Source organism: Coffea arabica, chromosome 11e, assembly GCF_036785885.1.
Source record: "Coffea arabica cultivar ET-39 chromosome 11e, Coffea Arabica ET-39 HiFi, whole genome shotgun sequence".
Taxonomy (NCBI): Eukaryota; Viridiplantae; Streptophyta; class Magnoliopsida; order Gentianales; family Rubiaceae; genus Coffea; species Coffea arabica.
Genome location: NC_092331.1, coordinates 55934291 through 55953879, shown reverse-complemented (window position 1 = coordinate 55953879; position 19589 = coordinate 55934291). Strand labels below are relative to the sequence as shown.

Sequence of the window (19589 nt, the reverse complement as noted above, 5' to 3'; positions counted from 1 at the left end):
AAAGAGTAAAAATGTAATAATTGAATATATAATTTTAATTAATTACTTGATACTCGATAAGCCTCGACGAGCCTTCGAACCTAAAAAATAATTGAATCGAATACACAATCGAGTCACTTGAACTCGACTCGCACTCGATCCAGCCACTGCAGGGCCCTTTCCTCTTCTTCAATCTTCAGTCTGTACCACCTAATCCAAGAAAGCCATGCAACCATCATTATCAGTGCCTCCATGCATTTATGGGAGGTTAACCAATTTGTCAAGTAATTCTGAAAATTGAAGTACACTGTATTAATACAGAGATAACATGAGCTTCAGCTACTTTCTTTTGACCTTATTTTTTTTTTTTTCAATTTTTGGGCAAACTTGTATAAAAGTACGGAAATGAGGCAGAAATGGTTGCAGTTGGCTACCATCCCTAAAGGTTAATGGCTATTATTTGACTCAAAAAAATAAGATTCAGATCACCTTTTATACATCAATTTTAACATCATACGTGTATCTCATAAAATTTTGTTTGGTATTTATAAATTGTTGAAAATGAGTTACATCCAAACAAACAAATGAAGTTATATGTTGTGTTTGAGCAAAAATTGATCCAAACAGTTTTTTTTTGACAACCGTTTGACCCCTGGTCTGAAAATTTTTGTTGGTACCCTAAATGGTTAATACCTAGGCTCCCGAGAGTGACATTACCATCCAAAATAAAATCGGTGAGGCTATATAAGCCGGCTATAATTATACCTGGCAATTGGGTGGGTTTGGCGGGTTTTGGGCGGGTTAATATTGGGTTTTCATTTAAATGGGTTATACCCAATTCGCCCAACTTAAATTTGGGTTAATTTTGGATTGAGTCATATTGGGCCATTACAAAACCATGACCCAAATATGACCCAATATATTAATTTAATAGATTTTGATACATAAACTCTTTCAAATACATTTTCACATATAACAAAAAAATTTCATACACATAAACACATTGTTATATAGATAAACATATTTTCACACACTAAAACACTCACGATACAAACACACACTCACTTCTTAAATTCATTTGAAATACATTAATGTGTTTGGATAGTAAATTATTTGATATAATTTTGTGAAAAAAATACTGTAACATTTTTTTGATGTGATGTATGTGACATAGAAAGGTGATTGAAAAATGTACAGATGATACAAGCAAATCAGTGTGTGTAAATAAGGTGTAAATAATATGCATTTCAAACACACTATTTTTACGCATACAAACACACTAAAATACATCCTAATATACTTTTACAAATACACGCACATACTAACTGTTTAAACTCTAAAAAGATTAGTGAAATTGTTAGAAATCTCATCTCAGGAGAGGTTTCTGGAATTACGCCATATAAAAACGATAGCAAATTGGACCAAAAGCAGTAGCATAGCCTGCTTCCATACATTGACCGCTTCCAAACTTTGAAAATTTGTTTCTTTTTTTCCCTTTTTTTTTAAGAATATACGGGACCAATTCCCCCGCAATGACAGTAGTACTTCGTAAAAACAGGAAACGAGTAGACATTAATTAATTATTTGGCTACGAAATACTAGATTTAGCAACTAACAAACAAATAATAAGAAACTAGATTTAAATTCTACAGGTCGACAACTTCCTAATGACCTTCATTGAGCAAAAAAATTAATTTGTTTATTTTTTTTTTAACTTAAGTTGGATAATGGGTGCTCAACGCAAATACCCAAACCGCTCAAGATATATGTGGGCTTTTATTACCCAACCCAAATTTGACCCAACACCCAATTTACTCAACCCAATCTCTCAATTTAGTGGGTGGGTTGGGTGGGTTATCGGGTTTTGGGCATAATTACCAGCTCTAGCTATAATGATTAAACGCAGCGGGTCAGGTGAATCAACGGGATCCGATTGGTACGTTATAATCAGGTAGAATCAACTAATACAATTGCATACTACAGCCTACAGCATGGTTGCCTGAGTCCATGGGATATATTAAGGGTTTTGGTAATAGGCAATAAGGGTATTCGATCTACATCACCTCTGCCCGAGCGGATCCGGGCACAAGTCGAGTTTTGTTCCATTCAAATTGATTTATGTAATTCTTACGATTACGCTGTAAACGTACAATTTAGGTGTAAACTTGAATTTGTATAAATTGCAAATTTAAATTTATACCAAATGTAATAAGAATTAAGTTAATTGATTTGAACAGGATACGACTCAACTTGTTAGGTCTCGAATCGTATATGAAGGACATAAGATTAGGTTGATAAAATTTTAGTGTCAAATTATATAAATAATTACCAAACAAGCTCAAAATATAACGTATGAGCTTGAAATTATTTTCTTTATTGTGAACTATAGGTGGATTATTTAAATTCTGTAATGATTTTTTTAGATTGACAACAAGAATAAAATTGTATATTCATGTTATAAAATATATATATTTTAAATAAATTAATCTTTTCTATGTTGACAATATATACACTAGTGGGCTAACAGCGTGTACAATATGTCAATTGTTTTTTTTATTTGCAGCACATGTAGCGTACGGCAGCAACAGAGACGCAAGGAAAAAAAAATTCCCTTCTGATAATGTGCTTCTTCTCAAGATTCCCTTTTGTGAACTCTAAACTCCAAGACATCTTTAATCCCATTTTCATCCAACATATAAATGAGAGTTATCCATAATACTCGCTTACACAAAACAATCCCAAGCTCCCCCAGTTCAAATAAGAAATAGAGGTGGAGGTTTCAGAGAAGACAGCCCATAAACGAAATTCTGATTCTTCTCTCTCTTTTTTTTTTTCGGAGACAATAAACCTAATATATCTTACACTAAGGGGAAGGGGGCGGACTTAAGGAGGCTCAGGAATAATCCGGAGGGGACTGAACCACCATCGGATCAGACGGGTGCACAGCACACCCGTCTGGATTTTTTTTTGGAACCAAGCCACTTAAATGTGGCATTTTGGTGGGAGGCAAGGTTTGATTCTTCTCATATACCAACAGATTGTGATTCTTCTGGGAGGCAAGCCACTTAAATTCTGATTCTTCTCATATACCAACAGATTGTCACGAATTCAGGCTTAATTTTCCCGAAACAAGCAAATGTGACTTTTACTAACAAAAGAGCACTCCAAGTAGATAAAAAAGAAACCACCAACCTTTGGATTAATGGCCACCACCATGTCCTTAAGATTTGGTGAGATGGGAGGCAAGGTTCCACCAATTGTCACATTATGTTATTTTTTAAAAAATTCAAACGGGTGTAAAGTGCACTCGTCTGGTGACAACAGTTCAGTTTTCGTCGATCCTCCCATTGATCCAGTTGAATCCCCTTAAAATAGGTTAGAGTACAAATAGAAGTAAGAATAGATGTAGAGTAGATTATTACTTACGGTTAAAAAAAGAAGTAGATAAAAAAGAAAGGAGTGAGCTAGGAGGCTTTGCTTACGGCGTCTAGTCAGACGTCTGAAAAAGATTTTGAAAGCTAGTCCTCGCCTTCCGCAATGGTCTGTTTTTGGGCAAAAAACTACTCCACCAATTGTTTTCCCATAAACTTCACAGGCAGACAAGTGAATGAGACGGCTGCCATTTCCGGAGCAATACTTAACAAGCACAATGCCACAGAATCCACACTTGAAAGAGACAAAAGAAAAAGTCAAAAGCCATATACCATTTTACAAAAAACTGAAGGGACCCTTCTTTTTTCAAATTTTCCTGTGTCTCTGTTGCCACAGCCACACACTGCATTTTTTTTAATGCATGCAATACCCTATTGCCGGTTTGCTGCACCTGATACAAATATTGAGGCAAATAATAAGAGAAGCAAAGGACAAAATGTTTATTTCTTTGTAAAACTCACACATATGATTGCTGCAACCAGTGTCTAAATACCACGTGTTTTGTTGAGTTTCTTCACTCATGTGACACACCATCAAAAGAGACACTTCTTCTTCTTTTTCTGCAAAATTAGTCCTTTCTCCATTTTGTCTATTCAAATTAGTTCGACATTCGGACTGATAATGGCCATACCTATGACATTTGTAGCATTCAACATTGGACTTGTCTGCTGACTTTGGCCTTTGATTTGTTAATGGATAGCCTCCTCGTCCTCTTCTTCTTCCTTGAAATTGATTTTCTTGGTGCTGGTATTGTTGTTGTTGGTTGCCACGATCATTATTTCCTCTACCTCTGCCTCTGCCTCTGCCTCTTCTCCATGTTGAGTGACTTTCTGCTGAAGCCACCAGTGCTTGCTCCTCTTTCTCTTGCTGGTTAATTTTTTGCTCATGAACCAACAAAGAACTCTGCAACTCATCAATTGAAATTGCATCAATATCTTTCGATTTCTCTATACAGCATACAACAAAATTAAATTTTGTTGTCATTGATCAAAGAATCTTCTCGACAATGGTGGCGTCCTTCAAATTTTCTCCATGGATCCTCATCTTGCTAGCGATTGACATCGTTCTTGTGAAATAATCAGTGACTGATTCGCTTGACTTTATGCGTAAAGTCTCAAATTCGGTCCGAAGAGCTTGAAGCTGCACCCGCTTCGCCTTTGCATTTCCTTGATACTTTTTCTTCATGGAGTCCCAAATTTGTTTAAAGGTATCTTTGCTAAGAATTGTCTCCAAAATGGCTCGATCAATAGCTTGAAAAAGATAATTTTTAGCTTTAAGATCTTTCAGTTTCAATGCTTCCAACTCCATTTTTTGCACCTCTGACAATATTTCTCCTGCTGTTGGCTCTGCTACTCCAGATTCAACAACCTGCCAATACTCCTTGGATCTCGAGAAGTTCTCCATTAGCATACTCCAATGATCATAGTGACCATCAAAGCGAGGAATTGCTGGCTGCACAAAATTGTCGGTGGCCATCATAATTAATAATTCTCACAACTTATTTTTGTTTTCACTCACTAGCCTAGCTCTGGTACCACTAATACAAATATTGAGGCAACTAATAAGAGAAGCAAAGGACAAAATATTTATTTCTTTGTAAAACTCACACATATGATTGCTGTAACCAGTGTGTAAATACCATGTGTTTTGTTGAGTTTCTTCACTCACGTGACACACCATCAAAAGAGACACTTCTTCTTGCTGAAAATGCAACTCTTCAAGAATATTTCTTAACCAAATTGCTTGACAGGCACAGGCGGTTGCAGTTACATACTCTGTTTCAGTTGTTGATAACGTAACAATTGGTTGCTTTTTTGAACACCATGAAATAGCTGCTGAACCCATCATGAACACATATCCAGACGTACTCTTTCTATCATCAAAATCGCCTGCATAGTCACTGTCAATAAATTCAAACAAATCTGATTTTCCACCATTCTTGTAAAATAATACATACTCAATGGTTCCCTGCAAGTATCGAAGAATCCTCTTGGCAGCTAGAAGATGTGTCTCCCTTGGACTTTCCATGTATCTACTAATAAGACTTACAGCATGCATAATATCAGGTCTAGTTGCTGTCAAATACATCAAACTTCCCACAATTTGCTTGTAAAGGGTGCTATCAACCCTCTTTCCTCCTGGTTCTTTGATGAGTTTTAAACCCACTTCAACTGGCGTACTAACAGAATTACAATTCGACATTTGAAATCTGTTCAAAATTTCTTGCACATATTTTTTTTGAGAGACAAAAATTTCATCAGCAGATTGCACCACTTCAATACCTAAAAAATAATGCATCATTCCAAGATAAGACATATCAAATTCAGCCATCATAGATTTCTTGAATTTCTCAAACACGGCACTATCATTCCCAGTAAAAATAAGATCATCAACATATAAGCAAACAATCAGCAATTTACCTCAATCTCCAATCTTTATGAAAAGTGTATGCTCATATGGACATTTCTTAAATCCCTCCTTAGAAAAATAAGCATCTATACGACTATACCAAGCACGTGGGGCTTGTTTTAACCCGTATAATGCTTTCTTGAGTTTGTATACCTTATGTTCACTTCCAACCTTCACATAACCAGGAGGTTGATCAATAAATACCTGTTCCTGTAAATTACCATGTAAAAATGCTGATTTCACATCCAATTGGAAGATAGGCCATGAATTTTGAGCTGCCAATGTTATCACCATCCTAATCGTGTCATGCCTTGCGAGTGGAGCAAAGACTTCTCCATAATCCACCCCAAACTCTTGCTTATAGCCTTTAGCTACCAGACGTGCCTTGTACTTGTCAACTTCTCCATTCTCCTTTAATTTCGTCTTGTACACCCACTTGACACCTATAGATTTTTGTCCTTCTGGAAGATTGGTTAACTCCCAAGTGTTATTTCGTTCAATAGCTGCAATTTCTTCATCCATTGCCTTCTGCCACTTCAAATCTTTGACAGCTTCTTCAAAAACTGTAGGATCACAATCGGAAAATAGTGCAAAATATGTAAGTGGGTCTTCAGATTGATCAATTCCAGTTACCTCATAATCAATCATCCATGCAGGTCTTTTTCTAATACGTTGAGGCCGTCCTTCATCTTCTGCTACTATTTGGAAATTTGATACATTATCTGGACCATTTGATGGAATTTTTGTCTCTCAAAGAAAATATATGCAAGAAATTTTGAACAGATTTCAAATGTCGAATTGTAATTCTGTTAGTACGCCAGTTGAAGTGGGTTTAAAACTCATCAAAGAATCAGGAGGAAAGAGGGTTGATAGCACCCTTTACAAGCAAATTGTGAGAAGTTTGATGTATTTGACAGCAACTAGGTCTGATATTATGCATGCTGTAAGTCTTATTAGTAGATACATGGAAAGTCCAAGGGAGACACATCTTCTAGCTGCCAAGAGGATTCTTCGATACTGGCAGGGAACCATTGAGTATGGATTATTTTACAAGAATGGTGAAAAATCAGATTTGTTTGATTTTACTGACAGTGTTAGAAATATTTATCGTTATTAATTAATTAATGGAGTTAGTGGAATTAGTGGAGTTAGTGGAATAATTAGTGGAGCAACTAGTGGAATTAGTGGAGTAGCTAATGGAGTTAGTGGAGTTGCTAGTGAAGTTAGTGGAGTTAGTGGGATAGTTAGTGGAGTTGGTTTCAACTCTATAAATAGATTAATTTCGTGTTATGAGGAATGTGAGTTTTACAAAGAAATAAACATTTTGTCCTTTGCTTCTCTTATTATTTGCCTCAATATTTGTATCAGTGGTACCAGAGTTAGGCTAGTGAGTGAAAAAAAAAGTGAGTTGTGAGAATTATTAATTACGATGGCCATCGACAATTTTGTGCAGCCAGCAATTCCTCGCTTTGATGGTCACTATGATCATTGGAGTATGCTAATGGAGAACTTCTTGAGATCCAAGGAGTATTGGCAGGTTGTCGAATCTGGAGTAGCAGAGCCAACAGTCGGAGAAATATTGTCAGAGGTGCAAAAAATGGAGTTAGAAGCATTGAAACTGAAAGATCTTAAAGCTAAAAATTATCTTTTTCAAGCTATTGATCGAGCCATTTTGGAGACAATTCTTAGCAAAGATACCTCCAAACAAATTTGGGACTCCATGAATAAAAAGTATCAAGGAAATGCAAAGGCGAAGCAGGTGCAGCTTCAAGCTCTTCGGACCGAATTTGAGACTTTACGCATGAAGTCAAGCAAATCAGTCACTGATTATTTCGCAAGAACGATGGCAATCGCTAACAAGATGAGGATCCATGGAGAAAATTTGAAGGACGCCACCATTGTCGAGAAGATTCTTCGATCAATGACAACAAAATTTAATTTTGTTGTATGCTGTATAGAGGAATCGAAAGATATTGATGCAATTTCAATTGATGAGTTGCAGAGTTCTTTGTTGGTTCATGAGCAAAAAATTAACCAGCAAGAGAAAGAGGAGCAAGCACTGGTGGTTTCAGCAGAAAGTCACTTAACATGGAGAAGAGGCAGAGGCAGAGGTAGAGGAAATAATGATCGTGGCAACCAACAACAACAATACCAGCACCAAGAAAATCAATTTCAAGGAAGAAGAAGAGGACGAGGAGGCTATCCATTAACAAATCAAAGGCCAAAGTCAGCAGACAAGTCCAATGTTGAATGCTACAAATGTCATAGGTATGGCCATTATCAGTCCGAATGTCGAACTAATTTGAATAGACAAAATGGAGAAAGGACTAATTTTGCAGAAAAAGAAGAAGAAGTGTCTCTTTTGATGGTGTGCCACATGAGTGAAAAAACTCAACAAAACACGTGGTATTTAGACACCGGTTGCAGCAATCACATGTGTGGAGATAAGAAGACATTCTCTGAATTGGACGAGTCATTCCGTAGCACTGTCAAGTTTGGTGACAACTCTACAATTTCTGTTATGGGAAAATGAAGGGTAATTATCCAAGCTAAAGAAAATTCTTCTACCCATACTATTACTGATGTTCTTTTTGTTCCAGACTTAAAGACAAATTTGCTTAGCGTGGGTCAGTTGCTCGAAAAAGGGTACGAGATTTCAATCAAAGATGGTGTATGTCAGATTCAAGATGCAAAATTAGGCTTAATTGCTCAAGTTAAGATGACGGCAAATCTTATGTTCCCACTCTATTTGCAGAACTTGACTCATTCATGTTTCTCGACAAAATCGAAAGATGTGGCATGGTTATAGCATTTTCGTTATGGACATTTGAATTTTGGTGGACTGAAAACTTTGCAACAGAAAAATATGGTAGCTGGTTTACCTCAAATCACAACTCCTTCAGAAGTTTGTGAAGAGTGTGTTATTGGCAAACAACATCGGGATAGCTTTCCAAAAAGAAAATCGTGGAGAGCAAAAAATGTCTTAGAGTTGGTTCACTCTGATCTATGCGGACCCATAAATCCGTTATCTAATGGTGGAAAACGTTATTTTATGACGTTTACTGATGATTATAGTCGAAAAAATTGGGTCTATTTTTTGCAGGAAAAATCTGAAGCATTTTCAACATTCAAAAATTTCATGACCCTTGTCGAAAAGGAGGCAGGCAAATCCATAAAATTTTTTCGCAGTGATCGTGGTGGAGAGTATAATTCACAAGAATTTATAAATTTTTTTGAGGAGCATGGAATTCAGAAGCAGCTTACAACAGCTTATACGCCGCAGCAGAATGGTGTTTCAGAGAGGAAGAATCGTACAATATTGAACATGGTGAGGAGTATTTTGACAAAAAGTGGTGTTCCAAAAAATTTTTGGCCTGAAGCTATCAACTGGAGCATTCATATATTGAACAGAAGTCCCACACTTGCTGTTAAAAATATGACGCCTGAGGAAGCATGGAGCGGACGGAAACCAACAGTGGATCACTTCAAAATTTTTGGATGCATTGCCTATGCTCATGTTCCAGAGCAAAAGAGGACAAAACTAGACAACAAAGGGGAGAAATGCATTTTTCTTGGTGTTAGTGATCAGTCAAAAGCTTATAAGCTTTATAATCCTATCACCAAGAAAATTGTCATCAGTCGGGATGTAATTTTTGATGAGAAAATTTTTTGGCCATGGAGCAGCAATATTATTAAACAACAAATACCTGCTGATTTTGATGGAGTTGATGAAGAAAACAGGCAGCAGTTGACAGAATAAATTTCATCAAATGGTCCAGATAATGTATCAAATTCCCAAATAGTAGCAGAAGATGAATGACGGCCTCAACGTATTAGAAAAAGACCTGCATGGATGATTGATTATGAGGTAACTGGAATTGATCAATCTGAAGACCCACTTACATATTTTGCACTATTTTTCGATTGTGATCCTACAGTTTTTGAAGAAGCTGTCAAAGAATTGAAGTGGCAGAAGGCAATGGATGAAGAAATTGCAGCTATTGAACGAAATAACACTTGGGAGTTAACCAATCTTTCAGAAGGACAAAAATCTATAGGTGTCAAGTGGGTGTACAAGACGAAATTAAAGGAGAATGGAGAAGTTGACAAGTACAAGGCACGTCTGGTAGCTAAAGGCTATAAGCAAGAGTTTGGGGTGGATTATGGAGAAGTCTTTGCTCCAGTCGCATGGCATGACACGATTAGGATGGTGATAGCATTGGCAGCTCAAAATTCATGGCCTATCTTCCAATTGGATGTGAAATCAGCATTTTTACATGGTGATTTACAGGAACAGGTATTTATTGATCAACCTCCTGGTTATGTGAAGGTTGGAAGTGAACATAAGGTATACAAACTCAAGAAAGCATTATACGGGTTAAAACAAGCCCCACGTGCTTGGTATAGTCGTATAGATGCTTATTTTTCTAAGGAGGGATTTAAGAAATGTCCATATGAGCATACACTTTTCATAAAGATTGGAGATGGAGGTAAATTGCTGATTGTTTGCTTATATGTTGATGATCTTATTTTTACTGGGAATGATAGTGCCATGTTTGAGAAATTCAAGAAATCTATGATGGCTGAATTTGATATGTCTGATCTTGGAAAGATGCATTATTTTTTGGGTATTGAAGTGGTGCAATCTGCTGATGGAATTTTTGTCTCTCAAAGAAAATATGTGCAAGAAATTTTGAACAGATTTCAAATGTCGAATTGTAATTCTGTTAGTACGCCAGTTGAAATGGGTTTAAAACTCATCAAAGAACCAGGAGGAAAGAGAGTTGATAGCACCATTTACAAGCAAATTGTGGGAAGTTTGATGTATTTGACAGCAACTAGACCTGATATTATGCATGCTGTAAGTCTTATTAGTAGATACATGGAAAATCCAAGGGAGACACATCTTCTAGCTGCCAAGAGAATTCTTCGATACTTGCAGGGAATCATTGAGTATGGATTATTTTACAAGAATTGTGAAAAATCAGATTTGTTTGGTTTTACTGACAGTGACTATACAGGCGATTCTGATGATAGAAAGAGTACGTCTGGATATGTGTTTATGATGGGTTCAGCAGCTATTTCATGGTGTTCAAAAAAGCAACCAATTGTTACGTTATCAACAACTGAAACAGAGTATGTAGCTGCAACCGCCTGTGCCTGTCAAGCAATTTGGTTAAGGAATATTCTTGAAGAGTTGCATTTTCAGCAAGAAGGAGCTACTACAATTTATTGTAACAACAGTTCTGCCATCAAACTCTCTAAAAATCCAGTTCTACATGGAAGAACCAAGCACATAGACGTTAGGTTTCACTTTCTAAGGGAGCTCACAAGGGATGGAATAATTGATTTTCTCTACTGCAAAAGTGAAGATCAGATTGCGGACATAATGACCAAGCCATTGAAGTTATTCACGTTTCAGAAATTAAGGAAGTTACTTGGAGTCTGTGCAGTTGATAAGTCCTATTAAACTGAATGTTTGAGAAACTTTCAGTTTAATGGAGGAATTGTTAGAAATATTTACCGTTATTAATTAATTAATGGAGTTAGTGGAATTAGTGGAGTTAGTGGAATAATTAGTGGAGCAACTAGTGGAATTAGTGGAGTAGCTAGTGGAGTTAGTGGAGTTGCTGGTGAAGTTAGTGGAGTTAGTGGGATAGTTAGTGGAGTTGGTTTCAACTCTATAAATAGATTAATTTCATGTTATGAGGAATATGAGTTTTACAAAGAAATAAACATTTTGTCCTTTGCTTTTCTTATTATTTGCCTCAATATTGGTATCAACATGCACATTAAAATTTTTTTTTCTGTCTATAGTGGAGATAGTGGCACGTAATGACAGATGACGGCCATATTATTAAAAGCATGTGGTAAGAATGGGTTTTACAAGAATAAGCCACAGGGATTTGGGCTGAAAGCATTCTTCGCAAGAAGAGAGCAAGCAAGTGCATCTGGCTGTAAAAAAAATTGCTGTTTAGTCCGTAGTTGTCGTACAGATTCAAGTGCAGAAAAATCGTGAAAAATAAGATAATTTTGTTCCGTTGCCGTACAAGCCTTGTGCGGCAACATTAGATTGAGAAAACGCACTCCAACATCTGCATTTGGTGAATAAATTTTTCTTTTTGGACATTAAACTAAAAAAATTGCTGTTTTTTTGGTATCGTGTCATGTGCCAGTGAAATCTGAATTGCCCATTCTTCTTGACAGAGCCCAGTTGAAACAACCATTCTGGTGATGCTTGCCGACGTTAAAAGTTCAGAATGCGAAGTTCCTATCCATACTATACTATAAATAAGCATAAACTAGAAACGCAAAAGACAGATATGCTGCTCTTTAAGATTTTGATAATTGTGACATGCATTATTTGAATGCACAGAGTTGCATGGGTAAAAGGTCTTGGTAAATCCTTAGATGGTTCATTCGTAGACCCTTGAGCCCAAAGCTGCATGGGTAAAAGGTTTTGTTTGTGGGTTTTTAGAAGTTTGATTAAGCAAATCATTGGCCACTTGGTCAGTGCTGCGTTTTAATGGAATTGGGGATAAATAAGAAAGCTTTTTAGGAAATTATAGCAACAAGTATCATCATAGTTTGGCAGAGAATATAGAAATCGTAAACAGTTTGTTGTTCATGCGTAGTTCGGTTCTCATAATCTGGGAATTTGTTACCACAATATAGCTGTCATGGTTCGAAGACTCGGCCGAGACCGAGACGACTCGGCCGAGTCGTCACCGTCTCGGCCTAGTCCGAGACGAGACCGCGACGAATCGAGACCGAGATATTCATCTCGCCGAGAAATCGGCCGAGACGTCACCGCGATGGATTGACTCGGCCGAGTCACACCGAGTCACTCCGAGTTATCCCGAGTCAAGACGAGAAATCGGCCGAGTTACACCGCGACGGATTGATTCGGCCATTTCTTTGGCTATTTTTTATTATTTTTGTTTAGCATACTTTTTTTATATTATTAATAATTTTTAGAATATTAAATTCTTTAAAATTTGCGTCTCACCGAGACCGTGACCGATATGCCGAGACCGATGTGGAACGTTCCAAGCCGCGACCGCGACCGCGACCGCTGTCATATTGAAAAGTATGGATAATTTGACTGCAAACCAAAAGCATGGTTATTTGAGCTTTTAAAATGATAGAATTTCATAATGTCATGAGAACAAAACAAAATTTCCACTTAGCCAGTCGAAATTTCGAGTTCCAAAGATCCAATTTTCTGGAACCAAATCAAGCATTCAATCATTAACTATGATATGTGAAGTTGTTAGCTTTGTTATAAGAAAAAAAATTCAAATTCTATACCACTGTTAGCTATTTGTCCATTATTCCGGCCCTGAAAGGAGGTAGTTCATGTCTAAAGTAGCCAATATGCTTCTCAATCAACCGTAAAAGGTAAAATAAAACAAAAGATTCACATGAGTTCAGTCATACTGTGCTTGTAAACCTTGTTGATTTGCTTGATCTTTTGACTCTTAAACTGTTCCCAAGTAAATTTTCCCGTGGTAGAGACTGGATTTCACTCTGGAATTCTACAAACAGGGAATGGCAGAGCCAAAGTAGTACTATTCCTTAGAGGAACTTCTCAGTCAGTAAGAACCTATCTCTAAACCTCCCAAAAGGAGAAGAGAAACAGATGAGCTACTTTTAGGTGATAATAGTCCTTAGCTCCAGCTTCATGCAGTCATCATAGACATAACAGAATCAAAGCAATTTGCTGCAAATGATGGAAGTAATTTCAATTGCAGTTGAGATTCTGGTGCCAAAATGAGCTATCATCCAATTCTTCTGTAAGTTCTTATGTTATAGCTTAGATGTTGTTCAAATTACCAGTAGGCTCTTGTTATCACATTAGTCCATCTTCAGCTGAAACATTTTCTTGGAACAACCTCTCTCGTGCCTTTATTGCCTGCATCAAATGGAGGCTTTTAAGTGATGAAGCGAATTCAAACATTTCAAGATTTGGTGTAAGTAGCTCAAAACAGTTAAGAAATATGACAGACAGAAGACCTGTTTCTCCCAATTTGTGCACATTGTTACAATAAAGAGCAGCAAACTTTGTACAGTAGCACCGGATAGGATTCCGATCCAAAGACCTTTCCCTCTTATCTTTACCACGAAACCCAATATAAGAGCACTAGGAATTCCAACAAGATAAAATGATGCAAGATTGACATAGGCTCCTATATGCTGCCAGCCACATCCTCTTGCAACAGCTGAAAGAAGCAATTAGATTATAAGGCAACAGCGGCCAATTATCCAACCTGAATCCCCTCTCCCCTTTTCCTCCAATACCACAATGCAGAGAAAGCAAAACAAAAGAGAATAAACCATTACCTGAAAGGATTCCTTGTAAGCTATCCATTAGAATAGATAGACAAACCAAGGGAGCCATAGTTGTGACGTAATCCACAACATCTTTGTCACTGCTAAAAACATAACCAAAAACATGCCGGCTAGCAAAGAGGACTGCATCAACAATTATCACCTCTGTGACAGCAAGAATCAAAACACCAATTACAGAAACTCGAGCACCTTCTGGGTTTCCTGCTCCTAGCTCATTCGAAACTCTGGTGCTGAAGGAAAACAAATGAACAGTTAACATCCGTATATTTTTGTCATGCACCAAAGAACCATCAGCAGAAATGGATTCCCCATGTGCTCAACATACCTTACTGCTGCAGCAAGTCCATATGGTATTGCATAGAGTGTAATGATAGTGTTGAGGCTGTTCAGAGATTTCCAATGAAAAGTAAGATTATTGCATCAAGATCAATCTATCCCTTTGTTTCTTTGAGAAGGCTGAGAAGGACGTACCATACAGAGAGGACAGAAGTTTCAAGCTGTGGGTTTGGCAGAAGGCCTGATGACAAAATCAGAAGCTCATATGACCACCATTCAAGGCTGCAATTATCAGAGCATCATTCTTTATAACCTAGAGATATTTCATTTCTGAGGCCCTAAATACATGCAAAAAAAAAAATGCAAACATAGAGATTACCATAACATGACAGCTGAAGGAATAGCAAATCGGAAAAATTCTTTCACTCCATATAACACCTCCCCTGAAATTGGAGCACGGGTTTTTTCACAGGAAGAAGAGCAGCTCATGTACAAACCGAGAATAATTACGTTCAACCACATTGAAATACCCATAGCAAATGCAGCTCCACGATTCTCTAATCCAGAATTGTATACAAGCACCCAACATATGAGTATGTGGAAAGAAATTGTGATGCAGGAACTTATGAGCATGGGAAAAATCAGACTTTGCATTTGAAAGTACCGAACAAGTGGTTGAAGAGTTGCATAGCCAAAGAGTGCTGGAATAAGCCAGGTGGCAAATATTCCAGCTTCATGTGAAATCAGAGGATCTTGTCCAATCAAAGCGAGAATTTTTCCCAGGTACATCCAGATGATAGAGAGAGGTATACAAACAATGAGGAGACAAAAGATAGCAGTATACGTATGGGTTCCAAACTTTTGATATTGCTGAGCTCCATAAGCTTGCCCACATAGAGTTTCGAGAGCACTTGCCATCCCTGACTGTTTAAAAAATGAATAGTTCATTTTGATTAGAATCATTTCACGAACTCATAGTATGTCACTAATCTTATCTTCAAATTAATGCATCTACGTCAAACGTACTACACCTAGTCATTTCTGTACTATACCCGGTCCACTTTAGCAAATTAAAGCCACCACCATTTATCACCACTGCCACTCCCACTGTCATCTCCCCATCAGTTCTTCCAAAAACCAGCCATGTTCATAATCTACACCGGATGGCAGCATTGAGCAAACCGAAAAACACAGCTTTTCTAGAGTTGTATATGTAGATACTTGTTTTCTAATGAGGTGTATTCAGGGGTACTTAATAGAACTCTTTGTCATGCCAGGAATCTTCTAATCACATATAAGATGGCAGCAATAGTCTTGAAAATTTTGCATCTTCAATTCTCTATGCTGTAAGCATATGAATGTAATTGCCTCCGCTTTTTATCATCATGATCATAACGGACAAATGTCACAGAATCTCCGAAAAAAGTTAGCAAAGCGAAATTTTTGGGCAAGACCATGTATCTCAAAGTTGAAATTCATCTTCCCTCACAACTGATGATTAGAGCTGCTCAGTTGCATAGTTACTTAGCTATCACCTATACAATAAAAATTATGGTGAAGGCTTCTTCTTTTACTTTTCTCTACCATGACCATCTGAAAGTTGACACTCATATTCCTGCATAACAGGTGACTATGAAGTACAATCCCGCAGTTACTTATCCATCACCTATAAAATGAATAATTATGGAGAACACTTTTCCTTTTTCGTTTCTTTGCTACCAAAATAAAATCTTCCAAAGACTTCTAATTTATGGAGGCAAAATGTGTCATACTTCCAATAACATAAAGTTCTATTTAGCATAGTAAAACGTCATCTTTCTTTTTAACCATGCTACACACAATGGTTCCACAAGTCACAACTGCCTAAGTGCTTTACCCTGTATTGTCACTGAAAGTCAGAAAGCAGTGCTACCACAAAGAGAAGGTGACATCTCTTTTTCAAAGTGACTGTATGCACATAAATAACCAACCATCCTTGCTAATACAACTAGCAAAAAGTACTCTGAATTACCAAAATGAAAAAAAGAAGAAGCAAGAGCATTCAACTTTTTCACATTTCTATACTCTCTTTTGATAGCAAAACCATTTCCTTGTGTCTTCTGAAAATGCCTAAGGAATTTAGATTGGTAGAAGGAAAGATCAAGACATGTAATTCTGTTATCTTGTGGCCCTAAATCCCAATTACCTGCACTGTGCAAAATTTGACAATTCTACTTCTCTATCTTGCTGCATAAGGTGTAAATGGTGCTGGTCAATTTTCAACCATTGCTAAGATTTATTTAATCAACCACCGATGGCAAAAATTATCATCCACTTTGATTTTGACCTTTATCATCCAAGCTGAAGTGTTACAACAAAGTACACCATTACTGCCTACTACTAATCAACAGGAAATTGATAAGGAGATATTTAAGTAACAAAAGTATCTCCACGGGAATTTGGCAAAGTATTCTTTCCAATCATAACATTCCTAATCAAAATATTCAACAGTCATATCTTCTATTCTCTTCACTAATCATGACAAGAAAAATGAAGAATAAAACGAAAATGGGAAATCCTTGGATAAAGCTAATGATTTTTCAATACGTAACGATACTAATGGTTCTATTCAACCTCCAAAATCCTTATTCATTTGACTTGGAGCACTACCATATTGGAACTACTGTACTGGTAACATCGTTCAATTATCTGTAAAATGTTTTTTAAAAAGAGAGAGAGAGAGAGAGAATAATCACTTTATTCAAAGCAACAACATCTAAAATTTTCACAATATTGTCAGAGGGAAGGAGGAAAAGAATAAAGAAGTGCATAGTTGTGAAGCTAAATCTTGTAAACATTTTTTTAATCAATAATCATCAGACTTTTTTTTTTTTTTTTTTATCAAGATTGGGATTGAATTTTAAGTTTTAATTACCCTTCATTCCTTCTACCTCGAACATATCAAACGAAAAAACTGTGACAAGAATGCTATGGTGACAGAAAATAGAACAGAAAGTAGAAGCTGCCCACATGTAAACACAAGCATATAAAAAAACAATAAGGCCAAGAAAAGAGGCAAAGTAAAGGCTACTCACAAGAAGACTGAAGCCAGTAACAGCACAAAGAGAAATGGCTATGGCGGAGCTAGAAAGTGAAAGTTCACCCAAGTGCCCAACCATCATCAAAGATATAACTTGAAGCAAGAACTGGCATAGAGTCACAGCCCCCATAGGTCCTGCTATGCAGCAAAGTCTCTTCATTTCTTGGCCTATAAGACCCCATGTTAGCCTTTCTGTCTTCACATCTCTCTCTTTGACTAACAACCCTTCTTCCATTCTCTTTGTATATGCGTAGCTGAAGAGCTTTGAGCCTTCTTCAGTCCAGAGACTGCCCCTTCATATACTAGGATTAATGACAGAGACAGAAAGACGACCATTGTGATTTTTATTTTTTGGGGCAGTCCCAACTTTCAAGTGGGTTGGCTCTCCGACCATTGTGAGTGACAATCGTGTCATAATGACTTGAATTAGCACAACAGATGTTGACACTTAACAACGAACAACGAATAAGACAGAAATCCTAAGAATATAAAGATGGGAGTTGATGTTAAGAACAGTAACCTGAGGTCCCCTATAGGCACCTTTAGTGCGTGGACTTCCTTGGAAATTTGCAAATGTTGTTGCTGACATGGCAGTGAAGTGAAGGTGCTGAAGTTTGTTAGTTGTGTTAGGCATGGGTTGTTTTTACTGTAATGCCCTTTTTTGGCAAGACAGTAAAATGGTTGGCTTAGGCGTCTATTATTTAAGTGTTAAGCAACTTTGCATGCTTTGTTTAAGCTCTCTGATGCTTTCTTTGCTGGCACTCTCTTGGTCCGTTGTTGTGAATTCCTTGTATCAAAGCGCTCAAATTTCTCCTATAAAATGAAGATCATGTCAGCTGTTTTGCTTTCATTTCAATAATATGGCTTGCACGTTCTGTAGGTATTAAATTATATATACTTTCTCTGCTTTCCAGTTGCTCTGTGCTAACTTTGAATACTGTTGGTAAGTTGCTCTCTTATTTATTGTTCATTGTTGTTTCCTTTTGCATTTGCCTATTCATTGTTTTCATTCGGCTGTCGATTCCTTTGCTGATATTTGTGCTTCGATTATTATCGGATGCATGGAGCTAATTTTTGTATGAAATCTTTGTTTGCGTAATATGGTCACCTGTAATTGCTTGTTTTTACGAAATTGTGTTGTCTTTAGAATGTGTCTATAGAGTTACATGTTAGATCAACATGAAAGTATAGGTGATTAGTGGTGACTTGCCTTTGCATGTGTGGATTCAGTAACTATAAGTGAATGTGTAAGTTATTGGATTGAAGAAGCTTTTGTTATCAGCTTCGTTTATTGGATGCATGGAGCTAATTTTTGTATGGATTTTTTCGTTGCTTATTATGCTTGCCTGTTATTGCTTCTTTTCACGAAATCACCACCCAACAATCAATCTTCACCACAAGAGAGGACTACCAATCAAGCTTCACAGGATTCTGATGAATAGAGAGCATTTCCAAGATAAAAACACTGGAGCAGAAAGCTCAGGCAATACAAAAAAGCGACTGCCAGAAACCATAGCCAGCCAAGCGCAGCACCACAAAGCTAACTAACAACTAACAATGTACATAATAGAAAGCAGACAAATCTACTACTACCTTTTGAACATACCATGTAAATATTGTACATAGCTAAGACTGTCCAGCTACCAAATCACTGCACTACATTTTGTCTACAGCTTATTAAGAGCCCCTTACTCAGGTATTTTGTAATCTAAACTGAACACTACATTCTTAACTACAAACTACATATTACTTCCGTTTAAATATTCCACATTTTCCACTAAAATCATAAGCAAAATTGGGCACCCTCAGGCATCGCATGAGGCGTAAATAAACTAGTATTAATATACAAATCTAATATGTAGATATTATATTAGTACACAAGATTAAGATGTTATTTTTGAATGCTATTGTGTTAGTAGTATGCTGTTTTAATGCATGCATAGGACGTACATTATGCAATTGCCACTAACAAGATCTTGGGAATGCGGTATGAGACTTTTAAGTACTACAGTATATTTCTTCTCTATGTACTTCTTGATTTAAGTCTCGAGATGGTATAGTA

At 36.9% G+C, this 19589-nt stretch overlaps 3 protein-coding genes across 4 annotated transcripts; 2 read left to right on the top strand and 1 right to left on the bottom strand.

Moving 5' to 3' along the window:
* Positions 1-6610: 6610 nt before the first annotated feature.
* Positions 6611-6937, top strand: LOC140021411 (uncharacterized mitochondrial protein AtMg00810-like). Its single transcript, XM_072072174.1, has one exon. The coding sequence runs from the start codon at positions 6611-6613 to the stop codon at positions 6935-6937; it is 327 nt and encodes a 108-aa protein (XP_071928275.1).
* A 312-nt stretch (positions 6938-7249) lies between these two features.
* LOC140021410 (uncharacterized) lies at positions 7250-8353 on the top strand. The gene has a single exon (XM_072072173.1). The coding sequence runs from the start codon at positions 7250-7252 to the stop codon at positions 8351-8353; it is 1104 nt and encodes a 367-aa protein (XP_071928274.1).
* Positions 8354-13262: 4909 nt separating this feature from the next.
* Positions 13263-17833, bottom strand: LOC113718677 (protein DETOXIFICATION 12-like). 2 transcript variants are annotated; one of them, XM_027243564.2, is made up of 8 exons: positions 17523-17833; positions 14828-15372; positions 14644-14730; positions 14498-14554; positions 14164-14402; positions 13837-14042; positions 13657-13735; positions 13263-13543 (listed from the first exon to the last, which is right to left on the bottom strand). In XM_027243564.2, the coding sequence occupies exons 1-7, from the start codon at positions 17760-17762 to the stop codon at positions 13673-13675; spliced, it is 1437 nt and encodes a 478-aa protein (XP_027099365.1). In that variant the 5' UTR covers positions 17763-17833; the 3' UTR covers positions 13263-13543; positions 13657-13672. The 2 variants fall into 2 exon arrangements, with proteins under 2 accessions (XP_027099365.1, XP_027099364.1); XM_027243563.2 differs by having other exon boundaries at positions 13263-13735; positions 17523-17832.
* Between the last annotated feature and the right edge of the window lie 1756 nt (positions 17834-19589).